Raw genomic sequence first — 22,000 nt, 5'->3', positions numbered from 1 at the left:
TAAAAAATATCAAGTATTCTGATTTAAGAGTTTGAACGGACTTGGTGTAAATGTGTTCAAAGATGATAGAATGAGACATTATTTCATCCTAAACAAAATCAACAACATTATTTACCAATTAATTATATATTTAAAGGGTCAGATACAATTATATTTTCAAATATATTCAAGTGCCATAAAAATATAATAGTAAGTAGAATTATTTATTTTGCTATTCTTTCTATTTTGTACATCTTAAATTTTTTTAAATATAGTATCATTCTTTAAAAATAAATCTATATTTTAATAAAAGTTAATGTATGGATGAAGTTGAATGAATTGAGTTTCAATGGCCATGATTAAATATAGTGGACAAGATATATTCAAATATATTCAAGTGATTAGAAGTATATGACAGCAAGTAGAATTGTTTGTTTTGTTATTTTTTTATTTTGTACATCTTTACCTTTCTTGAATATAGTATCATTTCTTAAAAAAATTATACTTTAATAAAACTTGAGGTATCAGTGAAATTTAACGAATCGATGAGTTCTCACACTTAAATCGGTGAGATTAAATGAATCGAATTTTCATACTTAAATCCCATGAACTAGATATGCTCAAATATATTCAAATAGCTTGAAGCATGATAGCGAGTAGAGTTGTGTCACCCCTGATCAAGAAATAAAAGGATAAACAAGATAAAAACTTAAATTGAATAAAAAAAATAAATTGTAATTGAAATAGAAACAAAAAAAAATGGATTGAAATTGAGTACAAAAAAATCACTCTATTATTTACCCAATTTCATGACGTAACAAGATAGAGACTCCTCAATCTAACTTATCAACGCCATAGTTTGATAATTGAACCGAAGGTACTCCTCAATCCCTTCTGCCCAATTCTCCGATGCAACAAGAGAGGGACTCATCAACCTCAATTGTCCACACCATAGTTTCATCGCGAAACTAAAAAGGAGTTTTCAAACTTCTAAATTATTCTATATTACCACTACCATAGTTTATGAGGTATTTATAACCTCTTATTAGGTTAAAACATAGAAAATCCTAAAGTCACAAACATAAGGCCCAATCTAGTAATTAAATAAACAAAATCAAAATACATCAAATTAAATTAAAACATTCTAAAAATATAAATTAATATCTTCTAAATAACACTTGAAAACTCTTCATATCACGAACATTTGAAGCACATATCATTCTCCCCCTCTTAAAAAAAATCGACTTCAAATCTTGTACGTGGAAAAATAGTATATGAAGAGGACAATAATTACAAGAAAGATAATTTTTTTGTCTTATTTTCTTTCTCTTTTTGTATATTTTTCATTTTTTGGCACTGTATGCTTTTTTTTTAAACAATAAAATTAACAATAATAAAATACAAACGAAAAACAAAAACTCAAGAATATAAAAAAAGACGCGACAGACATTGAACTTTTTTTATGATAAAAGAAGAACAAATATAAATTAATAAGAATTAATCTAATACCTAAACTCTGATACCAAATGATAAAGAAATAAAAGATAAACAAGACAAGAATTGAAATTGAATAGAAAAAATAAATTGTAATTGAATTAAAAACAAAAAAAGATAGACTGGAATTGAATACAAAGAGAATCACTATACTTTCTATCTAATTTCTTGACGAAACAAGAAAGGGACTCCTCGGTCTAACTTATCAACGCCATAGTTTGGGAATTGAATCGAAGAGACTCCTCAACTTTTTACCCAATTCTCCGATTTAATAAGACAGGGACTCCTCAATCTCAATTGTCCACACCATGGTTTCTTCAAGAAACCAAAAAGGGTTTTCAAACCTCTAAAGCATTCTATAATATGACTACCCTAGTTTATGAGGTATTTATAACCTCTTATTAAGTTAAAATATAGAAAATCCTAAACCCACAAACATAAGGCCAATCTAATAATTAAATAAACAAAATCAAAATGCATCAAATTAAATTAAAATATTCTAAAAATATAAATTAATATCTTTTAAATAATACTTAAATTCTTCATATCACGAACATTTAAAGCACGTATCACTCCTTCTGTTTTGTACATCTTTAATTTTCTTTAATATAGTATCATTCTTTTAAAAAAATTTCATCCTTTAATAAATCTTGAGGTATCAGTGAGGTTGAATGAATCGAGTTTCCATATTTAAATCCCATAGATTAAATATGCTCAAATATATTCAAATGACGTGAAGCATATAACTGCAAGTAGAATTATTTGCTTTGTCATTCCCTCTGTTTTATACATCTTTAATTTCCTTAAGTATAGTATTGTTTTTTCAAAAAAAAATTATATTTTAATAAAACTTGAGGTATCAGTGAGGTCGAATAATCGAATTCCCATACTTAAATTCCATGGACCAGATATGCTCAAATATATTCAAGCGGCGTGAAACATACAACAGCGTACAGAATTGTTTTCTTTGTCATTCTCTCTGTTTTCTACATCTTTAATTTCCTTGAATATAGTATCATTCTCTTGAAAAAAAACTAATATTTTAATAAAATTTGAGGTATCAGTTGAATGAATCAAAATTCCCTACTTAAATTGGTGAGATTGAATGAATAGAGTTTCCATGCTTAAATTTTATGGACCAAATATGCTTAAATATATTCAGGTAGTGTGAAGCATAAAACAACATGCAGAATTGTTTGCTTTGTTATTCCCTTTATTTTATACATCTTTAATTTCCTTAAATATAGTATTATTTTTTTTGAAAAAAATCTATATTTTAATAAAATTTGAGGTATCAGCGAGATTGAATAAATTGAATTCCCATATTTAAATTGGTAAAGTTGAATAAATCTTTAATTTTCTTGAATATAGTATCATTCTTTTAAAAAAATTTCACACTTTAATAAAAATTTGAAGTATCGATAAAATTGACTAGATATTTTTGAATATATTCAAGTGGTACAAAATATATAACAAAGAGAATTATTTGTTTTGTTACTCAATGTTTTATTTTGTTAGAGTTTTTGTTTTGTACATTTTTAATTTCTTTAAACATAGTATTATTTTTTTTAGAAAATCTATGTTTCAATAATACTTGAGATATTAGTGAGGTTGATTCCAATATTCCATGGTTGGTGGAAAAAAGAAAATTGCGAGACGCCTTAAAAAGGTGGGAAAAGAAAGTGCATGTAAAAGCTAAGCAAACTAGCAAAGTTTTTGTGGTTAGGTTATTATATTCAGTCATACTACATATACAAGTCTTTTTAGTTTACAAGTTTTACAAGTTGGGCCAAACCCAACAGAAGCTACGCTCACCCACAAAAGCGTGTTAACACGTGCATCACGTTTCCAAAGCGTTCCCTCACTATTAAGAACGACTCTTCTTCTTCTTCCTCGATGAAAATCATAACTGTCATTTTTTCTTCGCGTTTCTCCTCCTCCTCCTCCTTTTCTTTCTTCTTCTTTTTTTTTCTTTGTGTTTCTCCTCCTTTTTCTTTGCGTGTTTCATCTTCATCATCGTGTTTCTCCTCATTCTTCTTTTGATTTTGCAACATTATGTATTTTTTTATTCTTTGTTTGATTTTTTCTTCCAAAAAAGAATTATGAGAATATGAAATAAGAAGATGAAGAAGAACAGCAGAAGATGAAGAGGAGGAAGATGAAGAGTTCTGAATTATGCAAAACTTATCAGAATAAAAATACATCCAAAATTTCTTAAAATACACCCAAATATCTTCGTATTACACCCAAATATTTTCGTTTTACACCCAAATTTACTGCAAATACAGAAATGAGTTATGCTACGTGTACACTAAAATCAGCCACCAAAGTCAGCCATCAGTATAAAATACATATTGGAATACAAATATACATTGAAAATAAATTAAACCACACATGTATTTATACACAAATACATTGGTGCCTGATTTTAGTGGTTGATTTTAGTATACAAATAGTATTTTTGTACAGAAAAATATTTCCTCTAATGCTGTATTTTTTTCTTCTTCTTTTCCTTATTTTTTTTTTTTAGTTAAATGAATGTAAGTTCATCCTTTTCCAAATAATTTTGGAGCATTATGTGTTTCTTCTTCTTCTTCTTCTTCTTCTTCTTCTTCTTCTTCTTTGTTTGATTTTTTGTTTCTATTTTTGTTAAGAGAGTAAAACAAGAAGACACTTGAAAAGGTAAAACAAAAAGGAAAAGATGAATAAGAAATAAAGAAGAAGATGGTGATGATGATGAAGAAAAAAAGAAGCACCAGAAGATGAGGAGGAGGAAGAGAAAAATTTCTAAACTATGCAGAACTTATCAGAATAAAACTACACCCAAAATTCCTTAAAATACATCTAAATATCTTCGTATTACACCCAAATTTGGTGTAAATACAGAAATGAATTGTGCTACGTATACACTAAAATTAGCCACCAGTATAAAATACATACTGGAATACAAATATACATTGAAAATGAATTAAACTACACATGTATTTATACATAAATACATTGGTGACTGATTTTAGTAGCTGATTTTAGTGTATAAATATCATTTTTGTACAGAAAAATGTTTCCTTTAATGATACATCTTTTTCTTCTGAATTGAATCACACATTAGCCACTTGATTGGATTCAAAACAATAAAAGAAGGAGAAGACTTGTAAAGACTTGTATGAGAAAAACGTTTGTATGTGGAGAACAAACTGCTCATCAATACCATAAAGGGGCTGCAAAATATACCAAAAATACACCACATTAAAACAAGCATAAAGTATAGAATGCAAATAGAACTATAAAACCATCATAAAAAATAACAAAAATCAGATTCATAAATCATCATTAAATAGAAACTAAAATAATTCAACTAAAAGAATAAGACAATTCACCCTCAATTAGATGAAAAGTCATAAACTGTAAATACACCCAAACTTTCCTAAAATACACCCAAATATTCCTTATTTACACCCGAACATCTGATATAAAATGCAGAAAATTCATCAGAACTAGTACATTAGATTCAATTCAAACAAGGAATAATAAACAGCAAATTTCACAGACAAGGTTCACGCATTATTCAACTACACAATTATAAACTACTAACTGGATTCAAATTCAAATTCAGTTATTAACTAGAATTAAACTACACCTCAGGAACTTCATTGGATTCAAATTCAAAATCCACTTTGCTCTGATTCAGCTGATAATCTGAAGTTGAATCATCCATTATCTTCAAAACGATTTCAGAACTTAATTTCAGAAACAATGAAAAACTAGAAAAATGAAGAAAGAGAACAAAAAGAAAAACTTACGTAAACGGCGAAGGAGAAAGGAAAGAGAAACGCACAAAAGAGATAGAAGAGAAAAGACAAGAAAATGTAGAAGGAAATCAAAAAAGAAAACGAAATCCTTTCGAAAAAAGAAGTTATATATTTACGCATTGATTGATTGAAAAATTTGTTAAAGAGGCGCGTGAAACATACATGCAATAAGAGACACGTTTTAGGGATTAGGAATTTTCAGAACTTATATAACTTATACAGTAAAAAAGCTTGTACGGAAGATTAATCTTACTATATTATTCCGAAATAGAATTTGAAACCAAGAACTTAAATAAATTCCAAAATCCTAATAATTAACCTTTCTATGTTTATAAATCAATGTTGACATCATTGATAGCGACCGAAATTGAGACAAATCTACATATTCAAAATCATTGGAACTTCACATTTTATAGCAGCGGAAAGTGAAAATGAAACATTAGAACACGTTTTAGAACAACTAGTTTCATCAAACATTTTGCTTCAATATGAGGATCATTGAGGACAGATCAGAGGAAGGGTAATTTCATTTCATTTGTCAATTTCTAGTTCCACCTTCTAGGGAGGAACATGGATCGCGCAACAAATTTATTTGCCAACTAATAATAATCCACATCTTAGAATTTTGACCCACTTAAAGTAGAAAACAACATACTACTTCACAATAGAAAAAGACATGAGAGCTATGCATGAGGTAATTCCATTGAAAGTTTTTCTTTTCATTAGGAAATTGCCTTCAAATATTACAATAGCAAAATCCAATGAAAAAGAAAAAAAAGAAAAACCACAAACCCACAACACAATTTACAATTTATAGTATTTATAGTTAATAATATTGGATGAAAATAACGACCAAATTAAAGCCACGCCAATATAAACAGACCCTTGATCCTAGATAACCAACCCAACAAACCCACACAAAAAAGGGGAAAATAACCGCAAAAATATAAACTGGTTGAGGGCTTCCTCTTAATCAACTAATCAAGTAATAACCATGATTGCAATCAGCATAGCGACGGTTCAACTTGTCCATGTTGAGAAAAGGAACCTCCCTTCTTTTGACCGCAAAGTATAGCAATAAAATTACTTGTTGCACCTACTCTTCTGTCTATAACTCTAATCCACTCTTTTTTTTTCTTTTTTCTGAAATTTTGAGTATTTTGTTGAGGTTGAATCTAAGCAGCTGAGGCCGAAGCGACATAGTGAACTTCGGCAGCCTCAGAAAGTACATGCACGAATGGATCAGCTTCGTCACTGGATAGCGGCGGTTTCTTGTAATCAAGGGATGCATCATAATAGACATCCCACCATTTCTTCACCAACATCTTTATGTCCTCCCTCTGCATATTTTCTTCCTTTCCCGTATACCTCCATGGTTTGGATCCCTGAATACATAACCCCACCATCTTTAATCAATAATTCAATCAACCAATATTTCACTGTTAATAACAGTTAAACGAATTGAAGTTGAATGAGTTAATACAACATACCGCTGCACAGTAGTGAACAACTTTGACTTTATCAAGGTCAACATTTTCAGGGTGGCGCCAGAGCATGGCGAGAACAAGGTTATAAACCAAGGGAATGGGCTGGTAAATGTCCTTGAAATACATGTTGAGGAAATCCTGCTCCGCAAAGGGAGTAGGAGGTGTGATCTGGAGTTTTCTGAGAAGGTCGTGGTAAGTTTCCATGGATGGCTCAAACACGAACATGCCAGCGTTGAAGTACAGGGACGGTGGTTGACCCAACTCTTCAGGCCATTGCACCTTGTCAGGGCACTGCTGGCAGTAACCGATCTTGTATTGAGGGCTGTGACTCCATGTCTTCTCGCAGAAGCAATCCATTACAGCGTAGAACTTTCCATCTGGAAGATCAAACAAGTGATCTATGTTCTCATATACCTCAATGTCTCCATCCAAGTATATCATCTTACTGTACTCCACAAACTACACCATAACAAAGAGGTTTTCGTAAAAAAAAAATGATACACAACTAAATTATTATATGACAAAAAACAATAAGCGAACATTTCCCTTACATACCTCCCAGATACGGAGCTTGGAGTAGTTGATGACATAATAGGCCATGGCGAACTGAGTCTGGTTCTCAGGAGGGTAAACCGGTTCGATCTCGCGAACTATACAACCTTGTGACTCAAGTATCTGACGGTGCTCCTCCGGCACGTCGGGGAGGATCGCCACCACCAGAGGGTAAGCTGACTTGACCTTGCGGAGGCCTTTGGCCAGTCCAACAACACCTTTGACGTAGTCACCATTTCCGGCGAGGAAAGTGACGTAGGCTCGCCTGGGGAGTGTGGTGGCAGTTTTCGCGGTGAAGGCGGAAGCAGCAGCGGCGGTTGGAACAAGCTCAGGAGGTGCCATAGTTGATGGTGAAGAAAAAGAAAGGAAGGGAATTAGGCTTTGTTTGGTAGCGTGATTGTTTTACTGAATGCTATGTTGGTGATTCTCGACAATAGAGCGCGGTTATTGCTATATGTGTGTGTGTATATATAAAGAAAGGAAGGAGGAGGAGGTGGGGGTATTTTTATTCGTGTTTGTTTGATCATGCAATTTTGGACGATCCTGTGATCTGGTTCGTCCACGTGTTACAGGAAAGTGATCTGACGGTGAAGGGTACGTTATGGGAAGTTTCTGGAAAGGGCAACCCGTGGGTGGAAAGCGCTAGAATTGCCTGGGGATCCCAATATTCAATGCAGATTCTTATGCAGTAAACTCTAATTTTTGCCATTCACCGAATATCAAGCAAACAGATTCAAATAAGGATTTCAAAGGATATCGTTTAAGAATATAAAAAAGGAAAATCTTTTCAATAATAGTTTTTTTTAGAATGCTTTATAGAAATTGCTATATTTAAAAAAAATTAATACTAAATCAATGTATTTAGGATATATGTGTTGTTAATTTTAATACGAGGAATGTTAAGGCCAGTAATTTTTGTGATTTGTAGTCATCAAATAATCATTAATAATAGTTTTAATGGTGTGAGATTGGTGTGGGATTTCATCCAATAGCTCACTTTTCTTTGCTGGTTACATGCTGGTCAGAATTTAATAAAGTTGCTGCTCCCTAAACGTTTTCTTTTAATATATGCATAATGATTATTGGAGTATTAGGGGATACCAAATTTTGTAATTTGTAATTATCAATTAGTTATTATTAATTTTTTTAATAATGTCATTAATTAGTCATTATTAGTATTTTTAATGGTGTGAGATTATATCTAATGATGTGGAATTACTTACTTTTCTTTTGCTAATTAAGTGCTGGTCAAATTTTAATAAAAGTGCTGGCTTTCTAGACTTTTTCAATATTTAATTAAAATATATATAAAAAATAATATGTTTAAAATATACATAATACAAAATATTTAATTTAGTGATTATTTTTGTTATCTATATATTATTTTTTTAATGTATAAAAAAATTGAAGAATTGACCCACATTATCTGTAGAAACTAGAAAGTATTCTTGCCCATTATTTTAAAAATAGTTATGAGCAAAACAATTTAAATAATGATAGTCATAAATAATACATAAAACACAAATAAATTGCACATGCATTCTATTAGAGTTTCATATCAACTAAAGATATTATTTCCAAATCTTGGACAATTTTGATATATTATATCTTAGAAATACTTGATTATTCTTCTTGTAATCATTTCCGTAATTATCTAAATTGTGAAGTCACTGGAACATTGAAGGAAGTCAGTACAAGATAGTGTGATAGAAGTAGAACAATGAATTTAGACGAGAGTACACAACGGAGTGCACAAATCAAAATAAAATATAAATGGCTACAAATGGATATATAAAACATCAACTATAATATTATAGTAAGGTGGATACTACAGTGAAAATTTTATAATTATTTTTATGTGAATATATTTTTTTTTTTATTTTTAGATGATAGATTGTATGGTTAGATTTTAATATTTATAAAAATATTATTTTTATTTAAAGTGTAGCTAAATAAATAAACCACACTTTTAACCAAAACATCTTCGTAAAAAAATATTTTTACCATTTTCATTATAATATTCACTTTATAGTAATAGTAGTAGCATCAAATTTGTGGTTGCCAGGGTCAAGTTGGTGTGCCATGTCATGATCTGACATCATCAAGTTTTTGAGTGTCAGGAGTAGCCACGTGGACTCCAATCTTGAACATTCTAGCTCACGCACACTCTTTGAGGACTATCGTATGATATAACCTTGTACAAAATTTGAGACCATTCGTTCTTTAATAAGCACTGTATGCTATCTATGTCACTTTGGGCATACTCCTTATTTCTAATTGCATAAAAAGAATATTGAAAATGACGCTATTATGTGGAAGCACTAAGCACGCTTAGGGTTATTTCTTGCCATGGCCTCTGTGAGCTTCGAGTTCATCTTAAGTGCCCCTAATTAATCCGTTTAATGTTATCTTACCATGGTTTTTTTTATCTAACTATAAAAATTCATATGCAGTAAATTTTACATAAAATTAATAATTAAAAATTGTTAAATAAAAATTTAGTCAAATTATTATTTAACGATTTTTAACTATCAACTTCTAATTATATATATTCTTGTGATTTAAGTACATTTCATAAAAATATTAGGATAAAAATTATTTGCGATTCCATATAAAAAATGGGAATATCTAAGAGCAAAATTTTTCCGTCAGAACGAAATTGGAACTTTTTTTTTTTTTTTAACAGAACGAAATTCGAACTTGTGATTTTAACAAAAGTCAGTTTTTCTTTTTTGGACAAGGATAAAAGTCACCTTATGTATCAATTGCGCTAAAGATTTTTTTTCCTTTTTTCTTTTGGGTTAGAATTATACTAAAGGCTTACACGGCAATAATATCTGTTGATTGCGTCTTTTTTTTGGGTTCATTCTGGGAATTGCTTTAACAAAAATGGCCTATATATATTGCCTGACTTCTGAATTATATGGACCTTTCCCGAAGTGGGCCTTAAATTAAACACATAATTAGTATGAATATAAGGATAAACCCGCATCTCTAATTATTTAAACTCTACCTCTTCTGATAAAACTGTTAAAAAAAGAAAATCCCTTAAGTTGTATTTATTTTTAAGGGCAGGATATTAAAGACATAAAAACACAAAATTATATTTAGTAGATGAGATATGAATATATCTAAAGATATTAAATTAATGTATTTTGTGTCTATATCTTGATAGAAAGGATATTGAGATATTAATGAAGAATACAATTTATTTTTTTATTACTTATTAATTTTTCATAATTATACTTTTATTATTATATTTTTCTTTCTAAATTTTTAAATTAAAAAATGAGAATAAATTAGACTTTTATAATCTATTTTAGTTTATCATTAAACAAAATACAAAAATACTAATTTTTGTATCTCTGTCATTTATATTTTGTTCTCAATGTCTTGTCTTGTGCGTTTTCATAACCAAACGCCGCCGTACTGACAAGACACTTAAAAAGTCACTAACCCAAAAAAAAGGTTAGATACTTAAAAAGTTAAAATAATGAATGTGATATATAGTTATTGTTTCTATCCTGACCCAACACTATGACCCAAGTCCAAATACACCAAAAGACCCAATCCAAAGATTGGTCTTCGTTATCCACCGACCTCTTCAGAAGAGGTCGGACTCAACACAGATTTCCTCCCTAAGAAGTCGGGCTCAAGGGATAGCTGGCAGATAGCACTTATTCAAGTAAGTAACTGCCCCTAAAATCTCTCAACCCACTTCTAGAAGCCACATCTCAACAATCCTAAGATAAATGGACGGTTATCCACCTTCAGAAGTGGAACTACTCCAACGGTGGTTATTGGATCACCACTATAAATACACTGACACCCCTCAGGTATCTCTTCCAATGCATTCTAAACCTGCTTAACCCCATGCTGACTTAGGCATCGGAGTGTCTTTGCAGGTACCACCCCCATTCTTTCACATACACAACTCGAACGGCGGCTCCCAGACGTAAACCAAGTCGGAGACCACCCTCCTCTAGTGCTTGGGCCTCACAAACAAGCCCAACCACCATCCGGTTTTAGGTAAGCCCCGGAACATTGGCACCGTTGCCGGGGACCTGGAGCTCAACCCTTGATAATGGCAAATGATCAACAAGATAGTCAGACAACCACTCGACATGAATTAGATGCAAGCATGTTAAAAAAAAGCTGGAATACAATTTCTATGGATACCAGAAATCTGTAAAAATTTCTCCCAATGGGCAGAGGATATCAAATAGGGATGATGATTCTACTTCCACAGTTAAATTGGATTAAATATATCAAACGGTAGAAACAAAGATAATGCACTCATAGACACCAACCATGGTGGATTGGAAACTGCAAATTCGTCACCGTTTTCAAAAAAAAAAAAAAAGAAAAAAGAGGGAGAAAATGGTACGTGACTGATCACAATCTCTTCGTGGAAAAGAATGGACAATGACATCTGTGCCGACTTACAACCTCGGAAAGAATCATGATACCCACTCATGGTAATGGAGCACTTGTATGTTTCAAATACATAGGTTTTATCAATAAATAAAATGTCTCATATTGGTCAGTAATTGAAGAAGGAATGGAAAATATTATTGATAAAAAATAATGAAATCTTTCTTCCCAATTTATGCTAAAAAATACGGCATCAGCCAATTTGAATGCAACCCAATCCGACAATGGATTGATGAATCCAATTTTTTCTTCATTGGATTCACATATCAATTACAACAGAGCCATAAATAACACGAAAAATTTTCATGGCACATCCTTCGTTGGTTGCTCACAAATTACATCACTGCCAATGAATATAGAAAGAAATAATCATGTGGTAGAATTTGATGTTGTTTGCACACCAATCAAGATGGATGAAATTTAGAAAGAAAGCACACCACAACCAAAACAAAGGAGAAGAAAGCACCGTCCCAAGGTCATTGTAGAAAGCAAACCAAGACGAACTCGAAAGCCAACTGAATAAAAGAATTTTCAACTCAGAAAATTCAATTGGCAAAAGAAGATACGTGAAAAAAAAAAGAGAATAAACAAAAGTCCTACTACTCCAGCAAAAGAAGCAACTAGTCTGATTAAAGACTTAATGGCAGAATCTACAAAAAAAATTGGAGATCCCTTAACGGGTTAGAATGACGAAGAGAATCGAGAGCCAACTCCGAAAAGAGCTTCACAACAAAAGAGAGATTAAAGATAAACCAAGAAAACTAGAATCCAAGCCAAGGAAAAAAGAAAGTCAGGATGACAAAGACTTAGTCTTCATTGGAGGAGACGATCTTTTCTCTAAAGAGGTCATGCGTGCAAAGGTTCCAAGAAATTTCCAACATCCCAACGTAGATTCCTATGATAGACCTACTGATCCATATAGCCATCTCAGCAATTTCAAACAAGTCTTCAGATCGGGAAATATTGTACAAATTCCGACCTCACAGAGAAAAGTCCGACCTCTTTTAAAGGTTAGACTCTTCAATGAGGTCGAAAAGTTCCAAGCTTACAAAGGATATTCTGACCTCTTTCAGAGCTCATACAGAAAAGTCTGAACTCTTTTAAAAGTCAAACTCTACAATGAGGTCAAAAACCTCCAAGCTGATAAAGAAAAATTCGACTTCTTTTAGATCTGACAAAGAAAAAATTCGACCTCTTTTTGGAGTTTGTGAAAAAATCCGACCTCTTTCATAATCAAGTCTACAATGAGGTCGAAAACCTCGAAGATTACCAGAAAAAAATTCCGACTTCTTTTAAAGATCAGAGTCTACAATGAGGTCGAAAACCTCCAAGCTTAGAAAAAAAATTTGACCTCTTTCCAAAGCTTAAAAAGAAAAATCTGACACCTTCTAAGGATCCAAGCTTACGAAGATAATCTGACCTCTTCTGAGGATTCAAGTCTACAAATAAAAATCCGATCTCTTTAAGAGCTTACAAAGAAAAGTTCGACCTCTTTCTCAAGGTATGACTTCAAGAGCCAGCTCCCAAGTATAAATGGCCATAAAGAGATCATACAAAAAAATTTCTCAACTGGCAACCTCGTCTTGATCCAAAATGACATCGGGCCAAAATCGGACGAAGAAATGTGAACACCAAAATGAAAAGATCCCAACAAAGTCACTTAAGACTTGGAAAAAAACTACTACAACATATCCAATTTTCTCAAAAACAATCTACCTAGATTGTGCCATGTCTACAACAAAAGGGATACTACAGCTAGAAAGCGAACCTTACTTCCTAATGCACACTTTTTTCTGACTTGAAGTGACAAGATCTAAAGTGGTGTAAGAAGTTATAAATACAAATTGTAGTCCGACCTCATTAAGCCACTTGTATTAAAACAAGCTGGCAAGGGGGCAAACTTAAAACGAATCGCAAAAATAATTTGAGGAAAGCGTGATGATAATCAAACATCAACACAAAGAAAATGTAAACCCAACCTCACAACAATTTGTTTAAAACAAATTGAAAAAGGATAGTGATTTGTAAGAATGCCTCCTCAAGCCAAGAGATAAGTATTCGACCCCTTACTAGGTTGACACAACAAGTATAAAACAAGTTATCCGACTTTCCAGAAAGAGAGTCCAAAATAACTTGTAAAAATCACATAGCAACAAATAGTAAGATTCAAGAATGACATGACTAAATGCTCGAATCTGACTTCATGAAGCTCGACCTCGAGTAGGGGTACTATTCATGCATATGGCACAGAAGCCATAATTCCCATTGATATAAATAAAGGAAAACCAAACTCAACCTCCTTTCAGAAATTCGAGAGCAAAATCGGATAAGAAAAGAGATTTTGAGACAAAAGATGGCTACAAGATTCGCCATAAATGACCTCATCCTGATAAGACATAATATCAGGTTACAGAGGTCGGGCGAAGAAAAACTGACAGCAAACTGGATAAGACCCTACAAGATTACTGAAATCTTAGAAAATGGCTACTACAAAGTGTCCGACCTCAAAGGTGACGAACTACCCAGGTCGCGACACACCTCCAACATAAGGAGATAAAACAATTCCTTATGAAAATTGATTTTCTACAATTAACACACACCAATAGAAGCTCGATAAACCGCGAAAATCACGGGCCGATCATATAGAAATCTCCTGGATGAAGCGACGAGGAACCAATTGGTGGAAAGAAGTTACATACGCAAATTGGAAAGAAAATACCTCGAAACAGCTCAGGCTAAACGGGTTGAAAAAGTTGTGTTTAGAACAAGTCGCAAAAGTAACTTAACTAAATATACCCCTCAAGGTATAAATACGATTTAACAACTCGACCCACATGGGTAACAAATGAATCGTACAAAATCTCAAGCCCACGATCTCATCTCTACAAGTTCTAAAAATAAACGACCTAGTCGTATAAAATGGAACAATTTCACAAAAACAAGTTGTTCAAAGAAAACTTGTTCTAGCATTCACAACAACATAAGGACAACTCGGATTAAACAAGTTGTGCCAGTCAACCATATTTTCAACGAAATTGTGTCAAGCACAAGTCGTTTTTATTTAAAAGCAAAGCTTTAAAAGTGATTTGTATCAAAACAAATCATTAAAGCAAAGCATTAAAAAGTGATTTGTATCAAAATGAATCACTAAAGTAAAATCAAAACAAAAATCCTTTAACCAAATGACTCGTATAGAAACGAGTTAAAAAGGAAAGAAAGGATTGCAAACGATTTTGAACAAAATCGAAACGTAAAAACTATCCTCTAAAACGACTTGGGTAAAACGAGTTGTATCATATGCAAGGATGACAACCTTGTAAAAACTAGAAAGGGGAGGGAATAAGCATATAATCCCTTCACCTAAGGCGCCAATTTATGCTCGACAAAATGCAAAAATCACGAGCTGACCTTATCAATGGTCGCTCGGATAAAGCGACGAGGTACAAATTGGTGTCCAATGGTTATAATACAGCTTGATGATTTAAAACAACTCAAGCTCATGAGTTGAACAAAATCGAGTAAAAAATAACCATATGATTTAAGCAATTTGTATTAAAACAAATCGCGCAAAACAACTTGATATATAACTAGTTGTGCTTCAAAAGAGTTACTTGTATAAAAAACAAGTCACCTAACTCGGAATGAACGAGTTGAACAAATCATTGAAAGGCTTCATTCGAAAATCCTTTCTGCTTGACTACTCGAGTCCGACTTCATAAAGCTCAACCTCGAGCAGGGGCACAATGGATAAAGCAACGAAGTCCGATGGTTATAAAGATGATCTGATACTTTAAAAGGACTCAAAATAAACAAGTTGTACTTGAAACAAGGTGTGAAGTCCTAAAAACAGCTCGAATTTAAATGAGTTGTATGAAATTAGATCAAGAAATAGCCACGTTTTAATTAAACGATTTGAAATGAAACAAATCGTAAGACCTTAAAACTACTCGCATCAAACGAGCTAGATGAGGTTATACTCAGAAATAATTACGAGTTTTGAAATAAATGATTTGTATCAAAACAAGTCGTAAGAAATCGGAATAAGTTTCAGAAAGGTGATTTGTATTAAAACAAGTCATGTATCCTCAAAACAACTCAAACTGAACCAGTTATACAAAACTAGGACAAGAAATATTCTTTGGTTAAGCAAGATGTGCTAAAACCAATCATACAGAGCCTACAAGCCTTAAATAACTCGGAAAGAACGAGTTGTACAAATCAGTTCTAGAAAAAAGACTTGGCAAAAATAAGTCGTTTAAAGAGAGGGAAAAGTATTTATAACACGTCAGGGGCATAAGGGTAAATTGACGCGATCATTAAAGAAACGCGTCGTTACCAATGTAACTGCTCCCATGTGTAAATGCGAAAACCCCAACGGATGTGACGTTTGATTATACTTGACGGTTAAGAAATTTAAAATCACGTCAGTTTTAAAAATCACGTCGGCTACAGACCCAAGTTCAATACTCGAGTCCGATCTCATAAGCAAAAGAGATCGGACTCGAGTAGGGGCACTGTTCCTACCTGCCCCAACACTATGGCTCAGGTCCAAATACACCAAAATGCCAATCTAAAGATTGGCCTTTGTTATCCACCGACCTCTTCAGAAGAGGTCGGACTCAACATAGATTTCCTCCCTAAGAAGGCGGGCTCAAGGGATAGCTGGCAGATAGCACTTATTCAAGTAAGTAACTGCCTCTAAAATCTCTCAATCCACTTCTAGAAGCCACATCTCAACAACCCTAAGATAAAGGGACGGTAATCCACCTTTAGAAGTGGAACTACTCCAACGGTGGTTATTGGATCATCACTATAAATACACTGATACCCCTCAGGTATCTCTAAGTTCCAATACATTCTAAACTTGCTTAACCCCATGCTGACTTAGGCATCGAAGTGTCTTTGCAAGTATCACTCCCCATTCTTTCACATACACAACTCGGACGGCAGCTCCCAGACGTAAACCAAGTTGGAGACCACCCTCCTCTAGTGCTTGGACCTCACAAACAAGCCCAACCACCATTCGATTCTAGGTAAGTCTCGAAACAGTTATATACCCAAAATAAATAAATAAAAAAAGTAAAATGAATATATGATATATCTATTAGAATCACATGCTTTCTTTCTTGAACGATCAGATATGGAGTAAGAGATAAATGTGGTTATAGAGGTTAATTGTTTTGTGTTTCTTTTGGTTTAGATTTGTGGGTTCGACTCTTATTTTATAAAGGATTTTATGTAACATGAAAAGAATAAATTTAAGATATATATAATTATACATTGAAGAACTTTTTTGCAATGGCATTACACCATAATCAACGGTAAAAAACAAAATAAGGGAGAACGAAATCGAAATAATGCGTTTGTCATAGTCAAAGGGTGAAACATTATTAAAGTAGTATTGCTTTCTAGTTTAGTGGGAATATAATATTTTTACATGATAAAACAGAATAGTTCTAGTTCTGTTAGGCACTTAGGCAGGCTACCTAAGATGATTTGCATTGAAATAAACTAGTAAAAAGGTGATTGTTAATTCGTGGTCGAAGGTTCCATTTTTATTTCTTAGTGGAATACAACATACAAGAGATTATTTCCATGAATATATCAGATCAAGGTGATTGCGTGAAAGGCTTACGAACAAATTTAATATGTTTTTTCTCTTTTGAGCATAGTTATAAGACAAACCGACCTGTTCAATATGATTAACTAAGAATCGATCACTAAATCGATTCGAGTTAGATAGGTCTGATTTAGGTAAAAAAATTAATTAACAACAAATCGTTCAAAGAATCGAAAAAGTTAATCAATCAAACGGATATAATTTTTTAATTATTAATTAGTTTAAAATAATAAAACATAAAAAATTATTTTCTCCTAAAAAAATATATATTATACATAAATATATTTGTTTTGTCGATTTTTAGCAAATCGATGGTGGTTTGATTCTAATGGTCTGGGAGCGAAACCTACTCCTCTGTGCGAGTACCAATTTTCTAGAAGTGCATCAAAAGCGTCTTCGATTAGACCAAATTTAAAAATTAAAATAAAGTAAATCTGTTAATTAATAATTGAAACTTAGATATTGAAATTTTTGAAAACTAAATAAATAATAAATGGAAAGATTTGCAATGAAATTAAAAGAAGACAATAAAATGCCCTTGATTGGATTGAAAGGACTTCAACATAAAAGATTCAAATGCAGAAAGATAAATTGAACAAACAAAAGTGAAGGACATTTAGTAAATAAAATTAATTGAAATGATAAGTTTACAGAAAGAATAAATTAAAAGAAAGGAAAAGGTGGAAGGAACCCTACAGAAAATGTAACTCGAATGCAAACTCAAGAATTCGTTGGGATGTGAGAGTGCTAGAGTGTTTTTCTAAATAAAAGTTTCCACCCCCTCTTCACTAAGATTTCCTAATATTTATAGGCTAATTTTTACATAACTAACGATTAATTGGTAATTAATTAAAATTAAATACAACATTTTAATTTTGAAGTGCAGTCTCCCTTGGTAACCGTTCTCGCCATATGATTGTAGATATTTCCCATGATCTCCTCGTGCAATAAAAGCTATTAACTTCCCACTTTCACAACTATTCGACCGGCTCTTTCAAAGGCCTTACTCGATTTTCCGAATCGAAACTTCTCCTCGATTTGACTTACTCGATCAACAAAACAATCGAAAACCAAATCGGCACCAATCACTTCCAACTTTATACTTATGCGCGTGTCTTCTCGAGAAACCATACTTGACTCGTTTCGATTCCACTTACTTTTATCGAAAATATTTTTTCTATCAACAAATTGCCCCCCTTGGATTAACGTGGTTGCCTTCGATATTATCATCGAACAATAAAGCACTTAATTCAAAAGACGTCAGTTTCTCCAAATCAGTAATAATTGTTATTTAAAACCCATTACCATTAATTCACTCGACACATCTCCCGAGACTTACGCTTCCTCGCTCTACCACTTCATCTTCTCCACGAAGTTACCTCCATTCACATCCCTTCTACAGTAACGGTTACAGTGATACTTTAAATTGATCACTCTCTCCTTTATTCAAATTTCTTGAATCTTCATCATTCTCTAAGTTTCCTCCATACCAGCAAACTCTTCACAAAAAACTTTAACCTTTATTCTCCTTTTACTCTGTCTGAAAATGGCTAGTTCTTCTTCTCAAATTGCCACCCAAGACAAGGGGAAAGGCCCCACTACAGCACCGCCACCTCCACCGGCCCTTCACATTCTCAATCAAGTCATCATTGACGATCCTCATTTACCAACTAATGACACCAGAATCCTAATTCCATTCACTATTGGTGCTGAGACACATTGCTTCCTTGGGCCAATCGAGTCTCTAGAGAGGGCAAATAAAAAACTTTCTTTCTTTCCAAGTGCTGATGGGAAAGATTTACTGATAAACCAATCTTTTAACATCTCCCATTTCATCAATCAAAAATCCTTCAGGAACAATCCAAAGATTAATCCTCGGGGATATGATTTCACAGTTTGGTATCGACGTCTCGAACCTACCAAAAGTGCTGATTGGAAAGCTTTGGGAATCCACAGACTACTAAGGCTTTTCCACTTCTCACTTACCACACACCCTTGGATGATTGGGGCTGTGACCTGCTTCTGGAATAGAACAACCAACAACTTCCACCATACGCCAAAGTCGAGCCACCCTAGCCAAACCTCTGGCTGCAGCCCAACAAGAGCAACATCTCCTTATCTAGAAACTTGTCTCAATCGACACCGAGCGGGGAGAATATAAAAAAAAAACTCGAGAGAATTCAAGCTGACAAGTTCAAGCAGATTGAAATACTTACTATTCTGAAAAACAAAAGGACAAAGCTGCGCTCCGATTTGGCAAAACTATTGGCTTCTTGAATTTCTTTTCATTTGTAATTTTGTTTTTGTAATGACTTTCAACTTTTCTGAACTTATGCATGTTAAATTTCTATGTTTGCCAACAATAGAAATATTTTAAATATTTCCCATTAATCGAATTAATCACTTTTCCTGATTCGATATCTTTAATTTGATAAGCATTTCCAAAATATGCCCCTATCACTTGGAAGGGTCCTCCCCAGTTACGGGACCATTTACCAAGAAATTTTGATTTCTTTTCCATTGGTAAAATAACTTTCAGAACTAACTCACCTATTTTGAAATATTTCTCCTTAATTTGACGATTATAACTTCGAGAAACTGGTGCACGAAATTGTGATTCATACTTTTCACAACTCCGCACAACTAACCAGCAAGTGCACTGGGTCGTCCAAGTAATACCTTACGTGAGTAAGGGTCGATCCCACGGAGATTGTTGGCTTGAAGCAATCTATGGTTACCTTGTAAATCTTAGTCAGGAGATTAATTATGATTATCAATTTGAATTGCGAAAAATAAAAGAGCATGAAATAAATACTTGTTATGCAGTAATGGAGAATATGTTGGAGTTTTGGAGATGCTTTGTCTTCTGAATCTCTGCTTTCCCCCTGTCTTCTTCTTCATGCACGCAAGGTTCCTCCTATGACAAGCTGTGTGTTGGTGGATCACTGTTGTCAATGGCTACCATCCGTCCTCTCAGTGAAAATGGTCCAGGTGCGCTGTCACCGCACGACTAATCATCTGTCAGTTCTCACTCATGCTGGAATAGGATCCATTGATCATTTTGCGTCTGTCACTACGCCCAACCCTTGTGAGTTTGAAGCTCGTCACAGTCATTCAATCCCTGAATCCTACTCGAAATACCACAGACAAGGTTTAGACTTTCCGGATTCTCAAGAGTGCTGCCAATGGATTCTAGCTTATACCACGAAGATTCTGATTAAAGAATCCAAGAGATACTCATTCAATCGAAGGTATAACGGGAGTGGTTGTCAGGTACACGTTCATAGATTAAGAATGGTGATGAGTGTCACGGATCATCACATTCATCATATTGAAGTGCAAATGAACATCTTAGATAGAAACAAGCGTGTTTGAATAGAAAACAGAAATAATTGCATTAATTCATCGAGACACAGCAGAGCTCCTCACCCCCAACAATGGAGTTTAGAGACTCATGCCGTCAAGAGTACAAAGTTCAGATCTAAAAATGTCATGAGGTCTAAAATAAATCTCTAAAAGTTGTTTAAATACTAAACTAGTAACCTAGGTTTACAGAAAATGAGTAGACTAAGATAGATAGTGCAGAAATCCACTTCTGGAGCCCACTTGGTGTGTGCTGGGACTGAGACTTGAGCTTTACAAGTGCCTAGGCTGTTTCTAGAGTTAAACGCCAGGTTGTAACCTGTTTCTGGCGTTTAACTCCAACTTGTAACCTGTTTCTAGCATTTAACGCCAGAATGCAACATGGAACTGGCGTTGAACGCCAGTTTACATCATCTATCCTTGAGAAAAGTATGGACTATTATATATTTCTGGAAAGCCCTGGATGTCTACTTTCCAACGCAATTGAGAGCGCACCATTTGGACTTCTGTAGCTCCAGAAAATCTACTTTGAGTGTAGGGAGGTCCGAATCCAACAGCATCTGTAGTCCTTTTTCAGCCTCTAAATCAGATTTTTGCTCAGGTCCCTCAATTTCAGCCAGAAATTACCTGAAATAAAAAAAAAACATATAAACTCATAGTAAAATCCAGAAATGTGATTTTTATTTAAAAACTAATAAAAATATAGTAAAAAGTGACTAAAACATATTAAAAACTACCTAAAAACAATGCCAAAAAGCGTATAAATTATCCGCTCATTACAACACCAAACTTAAATTATTGCTTGTCCCCAAGCAACTAAAAACAAAGTAGGATAAAAAGAAGAGACTATACAATGAATTCCAAAAACATCTATGAAGATCAGTCTTAATTAGATGAGCGGGGCTATTAGCTTTTTGCTTCTGAATAGTTTTGGCATCTCACTTTATCCTTTGAAGTTCAGAATGATTGGCATCTATAGGAACTCAGAATTCAGATAGTGTTATTGATTCTCCTAGTTTAGTATGTTGATTCTTGAACACAGCTACTTTATGAGTCTTGGCCATTGCCCTAAGCACTCTGTTTTCCAGTATTACCACCGGATACATACATGCCACAGACACATAACTGGGTGAACCTTTTCAGATTATGACTCAACTTTGCTAAAGTCCCCAATTAGAGGTGTCCAGGGTTCTTAAGCACACTCTGTTTTTGCTTTGGACCTCGACTTTAACCGCTCAGTCTCAAGTTTTCACTTGACACCT

The 22,000-nt window shown here is 33.5% G+C and overlaps 1 protein-coding gene across 2 annotated transcripts; it reads right to left on the bottom strand.

Annotated features, from left to right (window-relative positions):
• LOC107646049 (galactinol synthase 1) lies at window positions 5,981-8,038 on the bottom strand. Of its 2 annotated transcripts, none has more exons than XM_016350240.2 (3): window positions 7,325-8,022; window positions 6,773-7,228; window positions 5,981-6,667 (listed from the first exon to the last, which is right to left on the bottom strand). In XM_016350240.2, the coding sequence occupies exons 1-3, from the start codon at window positions 7,661-7,663 to the stop codon at window positions 6,458-6,460; spliced, it is 1,005 nt and encodes a 334-aa protein (XP_016205726.1). In that variant the 5' UTR covers window positions 7,664-8,022; the 3' UTR covers window positions 5,981-6,457. The 2 variants fall into 2 exon arrangements, with proteins under 2 accessions (XP_016205726.1, XP_020959578.1); XM_021103919.1 differs by having other exon boundaries at window positions 6,427-6,688; window positions 7,325-8,038.

This window comes from Arachis ipaensis, chromosome B06 (genome assembly GCF_000816755.2).
Source record: "Arachis ipaensis cultivar K30076 chromosome B06, Araip1.1, whole genome shotgun sequence".
Lineage (NCBI taxonomy): Eukaryota > Viridiplantae > Streptophyta > Magnoliopsida > Fabales > Fabaceae > Arachis > Arachis ipaensis.
The sequence above is the reverse complement of the archived record's forward strand: the minus strand, read 5'-3'. Positions and strand labels throughout refer to the sequence as shown.

Excerpts from the sequence above, each read along its gene's own strand:
- LOC107646049 (XM_021103919.1), bottom strand. The coding sequence starts at position 7,663 with ATGGCACCTCCTGAGCTTGTTCCAACCGCCGCTGCTGCTTCCGCCTTC. Across the intron at positions 7,229-7,324 it reads CCAAGCTCCGTATCTGGGAG|TTTGTGGAGTACAGTAAGAT; the intron begins GTATGTAAGGGA and ends GTTATGGTGTAG. Across the intron at positions 6,689-6,772 it reads TTGTTCACTACTGTGCAGCG|ATGGTGGGGTTATGTATTCA; the intron begins GTATGTTGTATT and ends TATTGATTAAAG.